The sequence below is a fragment of the Melanotaenia boesemani genome, chromosome 8 (genome assembly GCF_017639745.1).
Source record: "Melanotaenia boesemani isolate fMelBoe1 chromosome 8, fMelBoe1.pri, whole genome shotgun sequence".
NCBI lineage: Eukaryota > Metazoa > Chordata > Actinopteri > Atheriniformes > Melanotaeniidae > Melanotaenia > Melanotaenia boesemani.
This window is the reverse complement of record NC_055689.1, coordinates 35352209-35368639: the sequence shown is the minus strand read 5'-3', so window position 1 is coordinate 35368639 and position 16431 is coordinate 35352209. Positions and strand designations below refer to the sequence as shown.

At 43.0% G+C, this 16431-nt stretch overlaps 2 protein-coding genes across 2 annotated transcripts in view; both read right to left on the bottom strand.

Moving 5' to 3' along the window:
* LOC121645006 (thyroglobulin-like) overlaps positions 1-16431 on the bottom strand; it is a 258794-nt gene that overhangs the window by 210809 nt on the left and 31554 nt on the right. The gene's annotated exons all lie outside the window — the stretch shown is intronic.
* On the bottom strand, positions 12269-13729 carry LOC121645156 (gastrula zinc finger protein XlCGF8.2DB-like). The gene has a single exon (XM_041993560.1). It carries the CDS (start codon positions 13500-13502, stop codon positions 12585-12587), a length of 918 nt encoding a protein of 305 aa, XP_041849494.1. The 5' UTR covers positions 13503-13729; the 3' UTR covers positions 12269-12584.

Below are 16431 nucleotides of genomic sequence, written 5' to 3'. Positions count from 1 at the left end.
TGTTTTTGCCATTTTCTTGATGTGTGATTGGAGGTTAAGACTCGTATAGCTGAGTATCATCTGCATAGCAATAAAATGTGTCATTATGTCCAATCATTTTACCAACTAGAAGCATAAATTATCAATCAGACTGAGACCAGTGGCGTCGCCAGATGATTTTTCCAAGGTTTCATTCCTGGATGTTTTGAGTCCAGCCCCGGGTAGCCAAAACATCTGTAGCCTGTAACTTAGACTCATCACTCATGAGCAGCTGCAGGCCGATATCGAACCTCCGCTTTCTTAGTAAGATTAAAGAAAAACCTCTTTCAACAGCTACACATCGTCCTGACACTAAATACCTGTTCTGATGTCGACCAGTCAGGTTTTCAGCCACACCGCAGCACTGAGATGCTCTAGTTCAGGTTATTAATAACATCCGCCTGAGCACAGATAGCGGGAACATTTCAGTCTTGGTACTACTGGATCTCAGTGCTGCATCTGACACCGTTGACCAGAACATCTCACTAGACCAGCTGAAAACTGGGTCGGACTTTCTGGCACTGCAATAAATGATCTGAGTCCTATTTAAAAGACAGGAACTTCTTTGTGTCTATAGGTAACTATAGATCTCAGAGAACTAAATTAACCTGTGGAGTTCCCCAAGGCTCCATCCTGGAGCCACTGCTGTTCAACATCTACATGCTGCCACTCGCTCACATTATGGAAACAACTAAACATGTTACCAGTTATGCTGATGACACACACATCTACATAACCATCTCACCAGGAGACTACAGTCCGATCCAGACTCTGATCACCTGCATGGATCAGATTAAAGATCAGATGTTCCAGAACTTCTTTCAGTTACATGAAGACTAAACTGAGATAATAGTTTTTGGAGCCATAAAAGATTAAAAGTCAGTTCTCAGCTTCAAACAGCAAAGTTCAAAACTACCAACCAAGAAAGACACCTGGGAGCAGTCCTGGACTCAGACCTGGGAGGAGTCCTGGACTCAGACCCGGGAGCAGTCCTGGACTCAGACCTGGGAGGAGTCCTGGACTCAAACCTGGGAGCAGTCCCAGAATCAGACCTGGGAGCAGTCCCGGACTCAGACCTGGGAGCAGTCCCGGACACATAATCAAACATCTTCAGAGCTCTCACCACAACTCTGATCATCAGAGTCTGAATCTGAGCCACTCTGGATGTTCTCAGTTAGCTTGGTGTTTCCATTTCTTCATCAACTCCAGCCTGAGTGAGAACAAACTCTGTACGTCAGATCTCAGTGGTTTCCACCTCCTCTTTGCTCACTGACATCCTCCCCCACCTCCTTTCTTTCCTTCTAACCGCCTCCTTGTTTCCCCCATCTTGTTTTTCCTTCTACAGACACTTTCTTGCTTTAAATTTCTCTCCTCCTTTCTGAGAATCTTTTATTCCTCCCTAAAATCATAGAAAACCAAGTTAAACATGGATAAAAGTTTTTACGTTTCCAACAGTGAAACTGGGATCCAGATTGTAAAGTCCTGATCTAAACCAGAAAGACCTTCTAAGCTCCTGAGATCAGAGTGATGAAGATGAAGCAGCCAGACTGTTAACCAGGAGGAAGAGTAACTGAGAGAAGAGAAACTACAGATGAAAGAGGAGACGGAGAGATTCAGGGAGGAGCTGAGCTGTTACTGAACTATAGAAGAGACACAAACTTCCACATTCAACACAGTTCAACACACAAACCACAAACATCACCTTTATTCAACATGCTGTCTTTGCAGACATTTGGATTCACTCTGCTGTTTCTAGTCATTCTAACAGGTTTGTTTGCTTCTTTAAAACATCCATTTCTGGATTTTCTGCTTCTTCTTCAGTTATTTGACTTCTCTCTTCCTTTAGGTGTCAGCTGTGAAGAACTCACTGCAGTCAAGAATGAAGAGTCCAGTTTAGAAGGAAGCTCTGTTACTCTGTCCTACAGTTATCCCAAACTGTCAACTAGTGATTATTTCTTCTGGTATCGACAATATCCAGGAAAACCACCAGAATTCCTGATCTCTCACACAGGAACAGGATCAAAAACATCTCCTTCAGTTCCTGGACTGTCTTTTAAAGTGATTAAAGAACAGAAACAACTGGATCTGGAGATCTCCTCTGCTGCAGTGTCTGACTCTGCTGTGTACTACTGTGCTGTGAGGTCCACAGTAACAGGAAACAGCAAAACTCTGTACAAAAACCTTTGGAGCAAAGACAACGCAATACTCCACAACGTCCACTAGAGGGCCTCACACACTGTTAAAGCTCTGATGAAACACTGTGGGAGGATTCACACGAGCAGCAGATCCACACCAACAAGAAAACATGAAGCTGCAAACACTCTGACTGGATCACAGGGTTTTTCTTTTTTTTTTTGCATGTGGTAACTCTCTTGTGTTCAAGGTTGCAGCTCCTAGTCGGACCACCCACTCGCTGCTTGGGTATACGGTAAAGAGGACCTAACTGTCAGAACTCTTTTATTATTGGGATGTGTTGTTTTAATTGTGACTGTCTGCTCTGGTGCATCGTTCCAGCCTCTGCTTGTTTTACTGGAGAAGGATCCAGTTGGCGTTGTCGTTTCCTTTTGGGTTTAAATCTAAACCGCCAAAGTTTTACACTCACCACAATAAAAAAGAAACAAACATACATTTACATAATGTTTTTATTTTATTATTTTAAATTAGAGATGAGTTTTAAACCGGACTGGTTTTAAATTATTTGTCCTACCATTTAACAGAGGTGTGGACACGTTTTAAAGCCGCTGTACAAACAAGATTTCTTTTTCTTTCATCTGTTGATAAAATGAGTCATTTTTACGTTTCTATAAAACCTGGATTTTGTGGGTAAAAATGGCTCATAGCGCCCCCTACAGGATGAAATCAGGGTTTGCTTTTGGTGATGTAAAACAGGACTTGGTGCTTTTCTACATGGTGAGAAAATGAAGAGCTGCTGTCCTCGCCTCTTGAGGGACGGCGTCTTCTGACCGTTCTCGTCCACTTTTTAAGCTGGTGATGCTCAGGAGCTGTCAGGTAGACTTCAGCTGCTTCCACCAACACGTCCGTGGTGATTTGCTTCAGTAAACTCTGATCTCTGCAGCAGTTCCACAGCCAAATGTACCTTTATCCAGTATGCACATCAGCCAGGTAATAGTGTGATGTCATAGCGGCTGGACGCAGAAGACGGGTACGCAGACGGACGGACAGATTCGCTCCTTGTTTGTTTTTAGTAGCGAGCTGCACAGGAAGTGATTCCTCTTTCAACCAATCAACGGACTGCAGCGCGTCAAGCTCCACCTTTGGGATGGTCGGGGTCAGATGTTCTGATGCCCCTCCCACTTTTTCCTGTGTAATCCTTGAGTACAAACACATGGATGCTACGTCTTGGTCAAACTTGTACACTAGGATGAACTGGCTGAGTAGAAATGTATTTTTGTATTGCTGTTAAAAGAACTTTACTTTTCACCTGCATGTTTTTGTAAATGTTTGCAGAACACATTCCACATCCAAAACGTTTCTGTCGTCATGACTACATGGTAGCGTTGTGTTTTAAAAGCTGGTAGAACATAAGAGCATAGCTAACTCATGTTAACAAGTCATATGTGAAAGTGAAACATGACTAAAATATGTCTGCTATCCGGACGTAATACATGTGCTCATGAAGTATCTTGAGCCAGTAAATCACCATGTAAGGCGCGTTTCAGCCACTCAGGACCTGCAGCAGAAATGGTCCAGACTCTTGGACGACTTGCAGAAATAAACCCTGCAGATGCTGCAGGATTCTGGCCGTGTGCAATATGTTGACCTCAGATATTTGCAGACGTGACCTCAGGTCATATTGGGAACATGTATGTGTTGAAAATAAGACGCTTCTGGTGTCCGGACACGATGTCCTCATGCAGTATCTTCTGCCGTCTATCAGCTGGTACGCCATCCTTCTCCATACGCACCTGAAATGCTCCGTATCTTCACTTATTTAAGGAAGTATCTCCTACCATGGATTCTGGCCCTTAAAAGCTCTTTTTGGTGAAACGTTCATATCATATCTGTTAGTCTCAGATTAAAATAAAGAACTGATTTACAGTGTTTGTGTGTCAAAGCTACAAAAACTATTTTACTAACTAACACATTTCTCCACCAGCACAGTTCAGAAAAGTTGTTTTCCTCCTGGTTGAATCAGGTTTCTGCAGATTCCTCTTTCAGCCTGATGATGATGATGGTGATGATGATGATGATGATGATGATGATGATGATGATGAAGACAGAGGGAGGAGGAGCTCCACCAGTGAATGTGAAAGGCTTCATGGTGGAAGTGAAGAGCTGCTGTGTTCTCTCTGTTCTTCATTCAGTACAAGTGAAAATCATGTTGCTGCTCTTCATCTGGATGATGATGGTCTCCTTTCAAACTGGTAAGTCATGAACAGATGGAGCTAAATGTAAGTGAAGAGGCATCAAAGAAACATTTCATGATGCTTGTCTTCTATTTTAATAGAAATAAACTAGTTTAAAGATGCAGAATTAAAATGCAAACATGATGGTGAAATCTATCTTTGTTTCCAGGATCCTCTGAGGATTTACTGACACCATTTAAAGAAGTATGGATGGGTTTGGAAGGAGACCACCTGACTCTCTCCTGCAACTATTCAGGCTCTGTAAATTATCTCTACTGGTACCAACAGAAGTCCACTTCCCCTCCACAGCTGGTCATTGCAGGACTTTCAGATACTACAGAGAAAAGGTTTTCTTTAAAACATAAAAGAGAGAAAAAGGAGTTTCATCTGCAGATCACCACCACTGAAGTGTCTGACTCTGCTGTGTACTACTGTGCTGTGAGGCCCACAGTGACAGGAAACAGCAAAACTCTGTACAAAAACCTTTGGAGCAAAGACAATGCAATACTCCACAACATCCACTAGAGGGCCTCACACACTGTTAAAGCTCTGATTGTTGAGTCATTGGACTGATGACAAAGACAAGAGAGAAATGAAGCAGTAAAGATCAGAGTCAGAGACAGAGCTGCTGTGGAAGCAGGAAACAATCTGATTGGTTGAGCTGAACTGAAAACATCCTGGCCCCGCCCACTGAGCTTCAGCTCATCCAATGACATTATTTCTTCCTCATTCTACTGCAGTGGAAGAACATTGTTCATCTGCTGTGTGTCTGGCTTTAAGAACTCCAAAGACATGTTGCTTTACCTCTTTTTGCTTCTAACTCACATTCTAGGTGAGTTTAAGAACAGGGATTAAAGTTTGCTTGAAGCTGCTGCATTAACCACATATACAGACTGCATTTCACTACTTTTCTGCTTTCTTTGCTCTGATAGAATGAAAATCATCTTTGGATCATCTTGTAAATTGAACTGACAGAGTTCTTCAGTTGATTTAGTTGTGAATGTCCACAGAGTAACACTGTACAGGAGACATTTTCCACTGTCTTCTCCTCTCAGCCTCATGGACAATGTTAGTCTGATGGCTTCATTTTCTCTACTTTTTCCAGGACTAAAAGCTGCAGACACAATCTCTCCTGATCAAGATGAAGTCAGTGGAAGAGAAGGACGACCTCTCACACTCATATGCAGATATCAGACTGATGATAGTTATCCTGTCCTCCACTGGTACAAACAACATTCTGACCTTCAGGCTCCTCAGTTTATACTCTGGAAACAACATGGCTCCAGAAATGAACACATTCCTGATCAGCGATATTCCTCAGAAACATCGTCTACAACAACCAGCCTGACCATCAGCGAGCTAACCCTGGCAGACACAGCTCTCTACTACTGTGCTCTAGAAACACAGTGATACAAAGTGTAGAAGAGGCTGTACAAAAACCTGAACACAGATATCTGACTACTCTTCAAAGAGGAGGGAAGTGGTATTCAGACCACAGCTTCATATCAGATGGATTCTGCTCATTCCTGTTTTATCAGAGTCTCTGTGTTTCCAGCTGCAAACACTAATTATTCTAATAGAAAAACTCACCAACAATGTGCTTCATAGAGCTTTGGAAAGAATAGAAAATGTTTTAAAATGTGTTATAGAGAAGATAAAATGAAGAAAACCAAGCAGAGGTTGCAGAGCGCTGAAAAGCAGAGTTTATATTTCCACTTAAACAAATCAAATCTCAAACCTATAAGGTTTTATAGACAATGATGCAGAGTGAATCAGCAGTGTTAGGAGAGTAGAGTAAGACAGACGTCACCATTTACCCAAAATATAACCACATATATACAAATATATATATATTTCTATATACATACATGTTATGGGCCAGATGTAATTCAGGACCTTGTTCTACATTTCTGGTGTATTGATCTTCCCTTGATGCAAAGTTTTTCTTGAGTGTTTGCAGTCACATGTTGCTGCAAACACACAGACAGTTCCTGGTCTGGAGACGTGTTCATTTTCAGGATTAACAATTAAATTCATGGAAGGATTAAATATTAATGTAACTATTAAATGAATGGAATGATTAGGTTTTCATGTTGTCAGTATAATCTTATCTGTGTTTGATTTCTGGAATCAAGGTCAACACACCAGCACATGATCATAGTGGCAGCATAAAGAACTTGACCCACACTTCTTTTTTAATGATCAACTTTTTATTCTGTTCCATCTCCAACTTTTCCACAATATTTATTTATTTATTTCAGCATAGTGAAAGTAAATAAAACATATTACAGAAAGGAAAAAACAAACAAACAAAAAAAAAAAACAAAGACCGAAAGGGTGTAGGCTGAAGCTAGTAGCAAAAAAATAGAACATAATAATAAAAAATTTACAATTTTGAATATTGACTGACCTTGCTAACATTACCTGGACTAGATTTCAGTTGATGCCCTACGTCACAGATGCATGGGAATTCTTCCATTCTGAAGTGAAGGTCATTGATAAACATGCTCCTTTCTAAACTATTCATGTTAAAGGAAGACATCTTCCATGGGTTCGTTCTGATTTAATTAACCTTTACAAACAACGAGACCAAGCTTGGACTAAGTATAGGAGCTCTAAAGAACCAGCTGATTGGGAGAGATACCGTAAGCTTAGAAATCACTCCAAAACACAAACTAGGAATGCTAGGTCAAATTATTAGGTTTGCTAAAACTTAACCTAAAAAAAACACTTGCATGCTATTTGGTACCCGAAATTAACTTAGCTAACTTAAATATCAATTTTGATAATGGCGCATTAATGGATAATGAAATTACTGTTCTCCTCCCTGAGCCGCCACCTTATCGTGGTGGAGGGGTTTGTGCGTCCTGATGATCCTAGCAGGCTTCATGCCCCTGGTAGGGTCACCCATGGCAAACAGGTGTCTAGGGGATGGACCAGACGAAGTGCGGCTCACATTACCCCTATAACAATGAAAAAGCAAGGACCAAGGTTTTCCTTGCCCAGATGTGGGTCACCGGGGCCACCCTCTGGAGCCAGACCTGGAGGTGGGGCACGGAGGTGAGCACCTGGTGGCCGGGCCCGGGGTGGCTCATGGGGCCCGGTCGGGCTCAGCCCAAAAGGGTGACATGGGCCTCCCCTCCCGTGGGCTCACCACCTGCAGGAGGGGTCATAGGGGTCGGGTGCATTGTGAGCTGGGTGGCTGCCAGAGACACGGACCCTGGCGGTTTGATCCTCGGCTGCAAAAGCTAGGTCTAGGGACGTGGAATGTCACCTCTGTGGTTGGGGAAGGAGCCTGAGCTGGTACGCGAGGTTCCGGCTAGATATAGTTGGACTCACCTTGATGCACGGCTTGGGCTCTGGAACCACTGTAAAGGTTGGGCCCTTTTCCATTCTGGAGTTGCTCCCAGTGAGAGGCGCCGAGCAGGTGTGGGCATGCTTATTGCCCCCCAACTTGGCGCCTGTACGTTGGGGTTTACCCCGGTGGACGAAAGGGGGGATGGGGGTGTTGGAGAGCACTCCTTCTGGGGACGCCCTCGTTCTGCTAGGGGACTTCAGTGCTCATGTGGGCAATGACAGCAAGACCTGGAGGGGCGTGATTGGGAGGAACCGCCCCCCTAATCTGAATCCGAGTGGTGTTTTGTTGTTGGACTTCTGTGCTCGTCATGGACTGTCCATAACAAACACCTTGTTCAGACATAAGAGTGTCCACATGTGCACTTGGCACCAGGACACTCTAGGTCGCAGTTCGATGATCAACTTCGTAGTCATGTCGTTTGTCTTGCGGCCGCATGTTCTGGACACTCGGGTGAAGAGAGGGGTGGAGCTGTCAACTGATCACCACCTGGTGGTGAGTTTGCTCAGATGGTGGGGGAGGGTGCTGGTCAGGCCTGGCAGACCCAAGCATGTTGGGAGGGTCTGCTGGTAATGTCTGGCAGGGTCCCCTGTCAGAAAGAGTTTCAACTTCCATCTCCGTCAGAGCTTCAACCATGTTCCGGGTGAGGCGGGGGACATTGAGTCCGAATGGGCTGTGTTCCATGCCTCTATTGTCGCGGTGACCAGCTGCAGCTGTGACCGTAAGGTCGTCGGTGCCTGTCATAGCGGTAACCCCCGAACTCGTTGGTGGACTCCGACAGTAAGGGATGCCGTCAAGCTGAAGAAGGAGTCCTATCGGGCCTTTTTGGCCTGTGGGACTCCAGAGGCAGCTGATGGCTATCGGTGAGCTAAGCGGAGCGCCGCTTCGGCGGTCGCTAAGGCAAAAACTCGGGCAAGGGAGAAGTCTGGAGAGGCCATGGAGAATGACTTCCCGACGGCTTCGAGGAGATTCTGGTCCACCGTCCGGCGGCTCAGGAGGGGAAAGCAGTGCTCTGTCAACAGTGTGTACAGTGGGGATGGGGGGCTGCTGACCTCAACTCAGGACGTTGTGAGGCAGTGGAGGGAATACTTTAAAGACCTTCTCAATCCCACCAACACATCTTCCGATGAGGAAGCAGAGTCTGGGGTAGCTGGTGCTGGCTCTCCTATCTCTGGGGCTGAAGTCGCTGAGGTGGTTAAAAAGCTACTCGGTGGCAAGGCCCTGGGGGTGGATGAGGTCCGCCTAGAGTTCCTTAAGGCTCTGGATGCTGTTGTGCTGTCTTGGCGTCTGTAGCATTGCGTGGACATCGGGGACAGTTCCCCTGGACTGGCAGACTGGGGTGGTGGTCCCCCTCTTTATAAAGGGGGACAGGAGGGTGTACTCCAACTACAGGGGGATCACTCTCCTCAGCCTCCCCGGTAAGGTCTATTCAGGGGTGCTGGAGAGGAGGGTCCGTCAGACAGTCGAACCTCGGATTGAGGAGGTGCAGTGTGGTTTTCGTCCCGGTCGTGGAACAGTGGACCAGCTCTACACCCTCTCCAGGGTTTTGGAGGGGGCATGGGAGTTTGCCCAACCAATCTACATGTGCTTTGTGGATTTGGAGAGGGCATTCTACCGTGTCCCCTGGGGACTCCTGTGGGGGTTCTCCAGGAGTATGGACCGCTGGACTCACTTTTACGAGCTGTCCAGTCCCTGTACAACTGGTGCCAGAGCGTGGTCTGCATTGCCGGCAGTAAATCAGAATCATTTCCAGTGCAGGTTGGACTCTGCCAAGGCTGCCCTTTGTCACTTCTGTTCATAACCTTTATGGACAGAATTTCTAGGTGCAGCCGAGGTGTTGGAGGGATCCGGTTCGGTGGCCTCAGGATTGGGTCTCTGCTCTTTGCAGATGATGTGATTCTGTTGGCTTCATCGGGCCATGATCTTCTGCTCTCACTGGAGCGATTTCCAGCCGAGTGTGAAGCGGCTGGGGTGAGAATCAGCACCTCCAAATCCGAGACCATGGTCCTCGGCCAGAAAAGGGTGAGGGTGGAATGCTGACATAATTTATCAAAATACATATGATATACATCTTAACCATTAAATATCTTATTTAATACTCTCTGCAGATTCATCTGATGATGTCCTTTTAGAACTCATCATTGTACTCTATATGAGAAACTTAATTGGTTACAGCCTGACAGGAGAAGACGCTGCCATTGGTTTCAATTTCTTTTTAAATGTGCTCATTTTGACTTGCCTCCATATGTAAAATGTTTCTTAATTCCTTTGTCGTCCTCCTACTCTTTAAGAAAGTCTGAAAATCTCTCCTTTATTGTTCCATTAGTGAGGAAGGAGGCAGGTTGGCGGTCCTTCTCCTATTTGGCCCCTAATAACGGAAACCATTTACCTGCATCTTAGAGGTCAATAACATCCTATTGTCATTTCAGAATTAAACTCTGTGTTAATGATGATTCTATATAGTTTTGGTAGAAGTGGGTTGTGAAAGCAAGTGCTAGTTTTTGTATCGTGTACTGACCTTTTATATATAGTGTTACACAGTATGTTTGGTATATTGTAATATTGTTTTGTCTATTGTTATGTCTATGTCTTTATGTTTCTTTTGGGTACCCCTTGCAAACGAGATGTTACATCTCAAGGGGTTTTCCATAATAAATGAACTGAAATTAATATCAGCTGATAGAAGTGACTGTGTGCAAAGATGTTTTACACAACCCACCACAAAGGCAGATTAAACTGATTAACCTCTTTGCCAAAACTTTTAATTAGAAGTGTACCTTCTTTAGCTAAGCTAACGTTAGCCCGGACCATGGAGCCGAGAGATGCCGAACATCATTTCTAGAACAAAACCACATCTTAGAGAACCAACACTTGTTAAATAAAGGACAGTTTAAATGCTCTCTTTGCTGTTCTTTTCTTCATTGTTGGTCCAGCTTCATCTTTTATCTGTAACTGTTTACAATATTCACGTTCAATAAAGTTTTAAAAAAAAGTTTAAATTCCGGTAAGCTCCGAATAACCAACAACACTCACAAAAAAGAACCGTCAACTAACATCTGGAGTAGACTTAAGACATGGCAGCGTCCTCGTCCGCCATTTATCTGCAGTTGGATGCCTCCCGTCCCGCTAGTGACATCTGGACTACATAAGGACTACATCTGGACCGCGTCTGGACCACAACATACTTGCCGTAACCTAAGTCCAGTCCAGCTAGTGACATCTGGTCCATGTGGACTACAACATACTTGCTGTGCTGTAACTGGATTTGGTCCAAATGTGTCCAGTTTAATTCATTTTGTGATGTTTTACCATTTTCGCTGCTTAAACGCTTCAATGAATATAACCTGCAGTTAAAGTAAAGTTGTCATTAACATCCCATATCACTGGAAGCTTAGTAACAACTGGGGAGTGATCTAACATTAAAGGTCCATATTATACATGTTTTCAACAACTTCATGTGGGTGTTAGAGGTCCAACAACATTGTTTTAAAGTGTTTTACCCCAAATTCAGCCTTGCTCCTTCATTTCAGTCGTTCCAGATGTGGCTGTAATGAGAATGGGCTGTTTCTGTGTCTGAACCTTTAAATGTTCATGAGTGGTTCCTGTCCACGTCTAAAACGTGGAGCAAACAAGCGAGACAGAATTTTCTCGTGGACCAAAATGAAAAAACTGGAACACGTTGAGGGCCGCCTGGTCCAATGTTTATTAAAAACTCATTTTAATGACTTTATTGCACATATTGTACCTGGAACTAACAGTCTACAAGTTATTGTCATTACTAAACAAATAAAATTAAAATAAAAAATATTTATTTTACTTGTTTGACAAATGAAACATCCTGTAACAGCAAGATAATAAAAATGTAAAAAAATTAAACTGCATTAAAGGACAGTTTGCTGCTCTGTGATGCTCACTAGTCTCAAGATGATATGCCTGTTGGCTCAAAAGCCTGGTTTATTATTTCACAACCTGTTGACAGTCAGGCATATATTGAGGGGTCATGGGAGTTTGCCCAACCGGTCTACATGTGCTTTGTGGACTTGGAGAAGGCTTTTGACCATGTCCCCCGGGGACTCTTGTGGAACTCCAGAAGTATGGAGTGCTGGACCTGCTTGTACGAGCTGTCCGGTCCCTGTACGACCGGTGTCAGAGCTTGGTCCGCATTGCCGGCAGTAAATCAGAATCATTTCCACTATGAGTTGGACTCTGCCAAGGCTGCCATTTGTCACCGATTCTGTTCATAACTTTTATGGACAGAATTTCTAGGTGCAGCCGAGGTGTTGAGGGGATCCGGTTCGGTGGCCTCAGGATTGGGTCTCTGCTCTTTGCAGATGATGTGGTTCTGTTGGCTTCATCGGGCCTCGATCTTCAGCTCTCACTGGAGCAATTTGCAGTTACCGGTCGATCTACGTTCCCACCTTCACCTATGTCCTGTAAATGAAATGTGCTGTACAAATAAACTGCCTTGCCTTGCCTATCTGTGGTGGTGCTTCATTTCAAGGTGTCTTCTTACGTTGTAGTCCTTCATTCCAGCCTCTCTGTCTCCACACAGAAGACACACAGCTTTGTCCTTTACATCCACAAACATATTCTCTGTTTACAAAGTCCACTTTTCCTTTAGCCATTTTCTGGGGAGAGGGGTTGTTGACAAAGGTGAGCAGCTCCGTCAGGTTTCTGGAGAATCGGTGAAGTACACGCTCACGGGCCTTGATTGTAAGCGTACTGGCAGTGCATTCTGGGACTTGTAGTATTATGGTGGTACAGGTGCTGTATCAGCAGGCCAGCTCTAATAGTGATTAGATATGATCATGCAGGCCAAAGATAATTCATTCACAGCCCGTGATTTAGATTGAATCTTTTCCACATATAGAAGGTGGCTTTTGACATTCTCTGTTAGTGATCATGTGGTACTTTAAATCATCATTTTGTTTGAAACATTCTCCACATGTTGGACAAGAATACGGCCTCGAAGCTGTGTGAATTCTCATGTGGCTCACCAAAGTAGTCTTGTGCCTAAAACATTTTCCACATGTTTGACAAGAATACGGCTTCTCACCTGTGTGAAGTCTCATGTGGTTCACCAAAGTACACTTGTGACTGAAACATTTTCCACATGTTTGACAAGAATACGGTCTCGCAGCTGTGTGAAGTCTCATGTGGTACACCAAAGTACACTGGTGACTGAAACATTTTCCACATGTTTGACAAGAATACGGCTTCTCACCTGTGTGAAGTCTCATGTGGTTCACCAAATTACTCTTGTGACTGAAACATTTTCCACATGTTTGACAAGAATACGGCTTCTCACCTGTGTGAATTCTCATGTGGTTCACCAAAGTACTCTGGCGACTGAGACATTTTCCACATGTTGGACAAGAATACAGCTTCTCAGCTGTGTGAATTCTCATGTGGCTTAACAAATTATTTTGATTAAAGCATTTCCCACATGTTTTACAAGAATATGGCTTCTCACCTGAATGAGTTCTCATGTGGCGTAACAAATATTGATTTTGACTGAAACATTTCCCACATGTTTGACAAGAGTACGGTCTCTCTCCTGTGTGAGTTCTTACATGAACAGTTAACTTACTTTTCGTTTTAAACTGTTTCCCACAGAACTTGCAGGAATGTTGTTTCTCATCTCTTTCATTACAATGACTTTCTAACAGAAAGGACTCTCCTACGTTCTCATTTGTCTCCGTTAGACAGCTCTTTTCTGGCTGTGTATCTGCACACGTTGTTGGTCCTGAGTCTTCAACCATGCTTTCCTCTAAAGGTGAATGTTGGTCTGCAGGAGGACTGTAAGAGGGAGTATGGTCCCTGTCTGGTTCTGGATCACTGTGACCATCTTCCTCATGAGCAGCCGGTATTGAAAACTGATCAGTTTCATCCTTCAGCCAAAGCTGCTCTTGCTCCTGACTGCTGAGGAGTTCCTCCTCTTCCTCTTTAATATGAGCAGACTCTGGTTGCTCCTGGTCCAGGTTTGAGTTCTGGTTGGACAGCTGCTGGTCATCTTGAAGAGCTTCATCCACCTTGTAGACATGTTGATGTGGAACCTCTGGAGGGATAAAGGGACAAATGAAAAACATGAAGAAAGATTTTAGTTTAGGTTAATTACTAGGGTTCCTAAAAAAGAAAAAATAGGACTTAATATTTATATTATTACTTATTTAACTATTACAAGCTTCACTGAGACTAAAAATCTCTTTTCCAAGAGTGGCTCAGGCTTCTGGTCAGTATGGCTGGACGATTATGACCAAAATAATAATCGCGATTATTTTGATCAATATTGTAATCACAATTATTAATCACGATTATTAATCACGATTATTCACCGTGTTTGGAAAAACAGGTGTTTTAATTTAATTATAGACAAACTATGTGGCAACAATTTTAGTGAAAAATTAAACTTTAATTTACTATAGATGACAAATAATGCAACAAATACATTTACCATTAAGTGACGCTAATGCTGTAGGTGGCGTAGTTTCCGGGGAGACGGCAGATTCAAACTAGGCGCGCCCAAACATTTATGCTTTCATTCAATTGTACTTTGTGCCAGCCTAATCAAAATATTCTTTAAAGTAGAAAAATAGTGTCTTTAAAAGGTATACTCTTGAGCACAGCGGGGAGGATTTGGCCAGCCTGACAGATTTTATAGATCGTTGTTACGATAGAATCGTCATGGGGAAACCAAACAACACGTCCACCCCCTCCACCTCATCCAAGGCCAAGAGACAGCGAAATGAGGATTCACCTGGAGCTATTTCACCACCGGGGAACAACTCAACAGATGTTCTGATCTCTATAGATAAGAAACTCAGTAGTTTTGATGCGCGTTTGAGCCTGGTAGAAATTCTCCACAAGGAGTTCCAGGCGCTACGTGAATCATTGAAATTCAGCCAGAAGCAGGTGGAAACTCTGGCTGTAGAAAATGCCGGTCTCAGAGAGTCGGTAAAATCCCTCACCGAGGGCTTGACCCGTCTCTCGGAAGAAAATAAGAAGAAAGGAAGCAGTGATTGATCTGCAGGCGCGGAGCATGAGAGAGAACCTGGTATTTGCAGGGATTCCAGAGCAGACGGAGGAGGACCCCGAGACCACGGTGAAACATAGATAATACAATCATAGATCCAGAAGGCAGATTTATAATAGTTACATTATCTATTAAAAATGTTAAGTTATGTATTGCAAATATATATGGTCCAAATGTAGATGATCCTCCTTCTTTCACTCCCTCTTCGCCTTACTCTATGGTCACTCAGATAACACATTAATTATAGGAGGTGATTTTAACATTATACTGGACAAAAAGTACCACAGGAGCTCATCGAGTCTGGAAATCCTCAGAAACTGTAAAACAGTACATGAAGGATTTTGGTCTCTGTGATGCTTGGCGCTCTCACCATCCCACACTAAGAGAATACACTTTCTTCTCTTCAGTTCACCATTCCTATTCTAGATTAGATTATTTCTTAACTAGCAGCTCGCTGAATGACATGTCAGAAATCAGAATCCATCCTATTAGCATTAGTGATCACGCACCAGTATCATTCACTCTGAGAAGTAAGAGCAATAAATCAGCAACTAGAAACTGGAGGTTTAATACGATCCTGAGTTTATCAGCTACTTTAAAAGAGAATGGTCCTTATATCTAGAAAATAACGACTTGCCAGAAACTTCAGCGTGTGTTCTTTGGGAAGCAGGAAAAGCAGTAATGAGAGAGAAAATAATTTCCTTCTCTTCTCATAAGAAAAAGAAGGAAACTTTGAGAATTTCAGAGTTAGAACTCAGAATTAAATCCTTAGAGGACGCTTACCATGTCTCCCCAGAAGAACACACACTAAATGCTATAAGGAAAGCTAAACTTGAACTTAATGAAATAATAGATAAAAAGACGCAATTCTTGGTGCAAAGACTTTGTTTGGAGAACTTTGAGCATGGCAACAAATTTGGAAGGTTCCTGGCTAATTATTTAAAAACAAACAAGGAGAAAACAACCATCTCCTCTGTCAGAGATCCAGAAGGAAACATCAGCCACCACCCTGACAAGATAAATAACACTTTCAAAGAATTCTATAAAACATTATATACATCACAACTAACTACAACAGATGACAACATTGATAAATTTCTTAGTAACATCAATCTTCCAAAATTAAAACATGAAAATAAAATGGTCTTGGATTCCCCCCTTTCAGTCGGCGAACTCCATGAAGCTCTCCAGCATATGTCCAACAATAAAGCTCCAGGTCCAGATGGTTACCCAGCAGAATTCTACAAAGAATTCTGGACAACGTTGGCACCCACTTTCTACAATATGATATTAGAAATAAAGGAAAAACAAAAAATACTTTCAAATATGAACCTAGCCAATATTACTCTACTATTAAAACCAGGTAAAGACCCGACACTTCCATCCAGTTACCGTCCAATTTCATTAATAAATGTAGATCTCAAAATAATTAGCAAAGCTTTGGCCAGAAGAATAGAAAAAATAACCCCTCTAATAATACATCCTGACCAAACAGGCTTTATTAAAGGTAGACATTCCTCTACTAACATGCGTAGATTAATTAACATCATAGATTATTCTACTCTACATAATCTGGAATCCACAATCATTTCTTTAGATGCAGAAAAAGCATTTGACCGAGTAAACCGAAAATTTTTATTTGCAACGTTAAACAAATT

Bases quoted from the DNA above. Each gene is read 5' to 3' on its own strand.
- LOC121645156 (XM_041993560.1), bottom strand. From the start codon at position 13,502: ATGGTTGAAGACTCAGGACCAACAACGTGTGCAGATACACAGCCAGAA.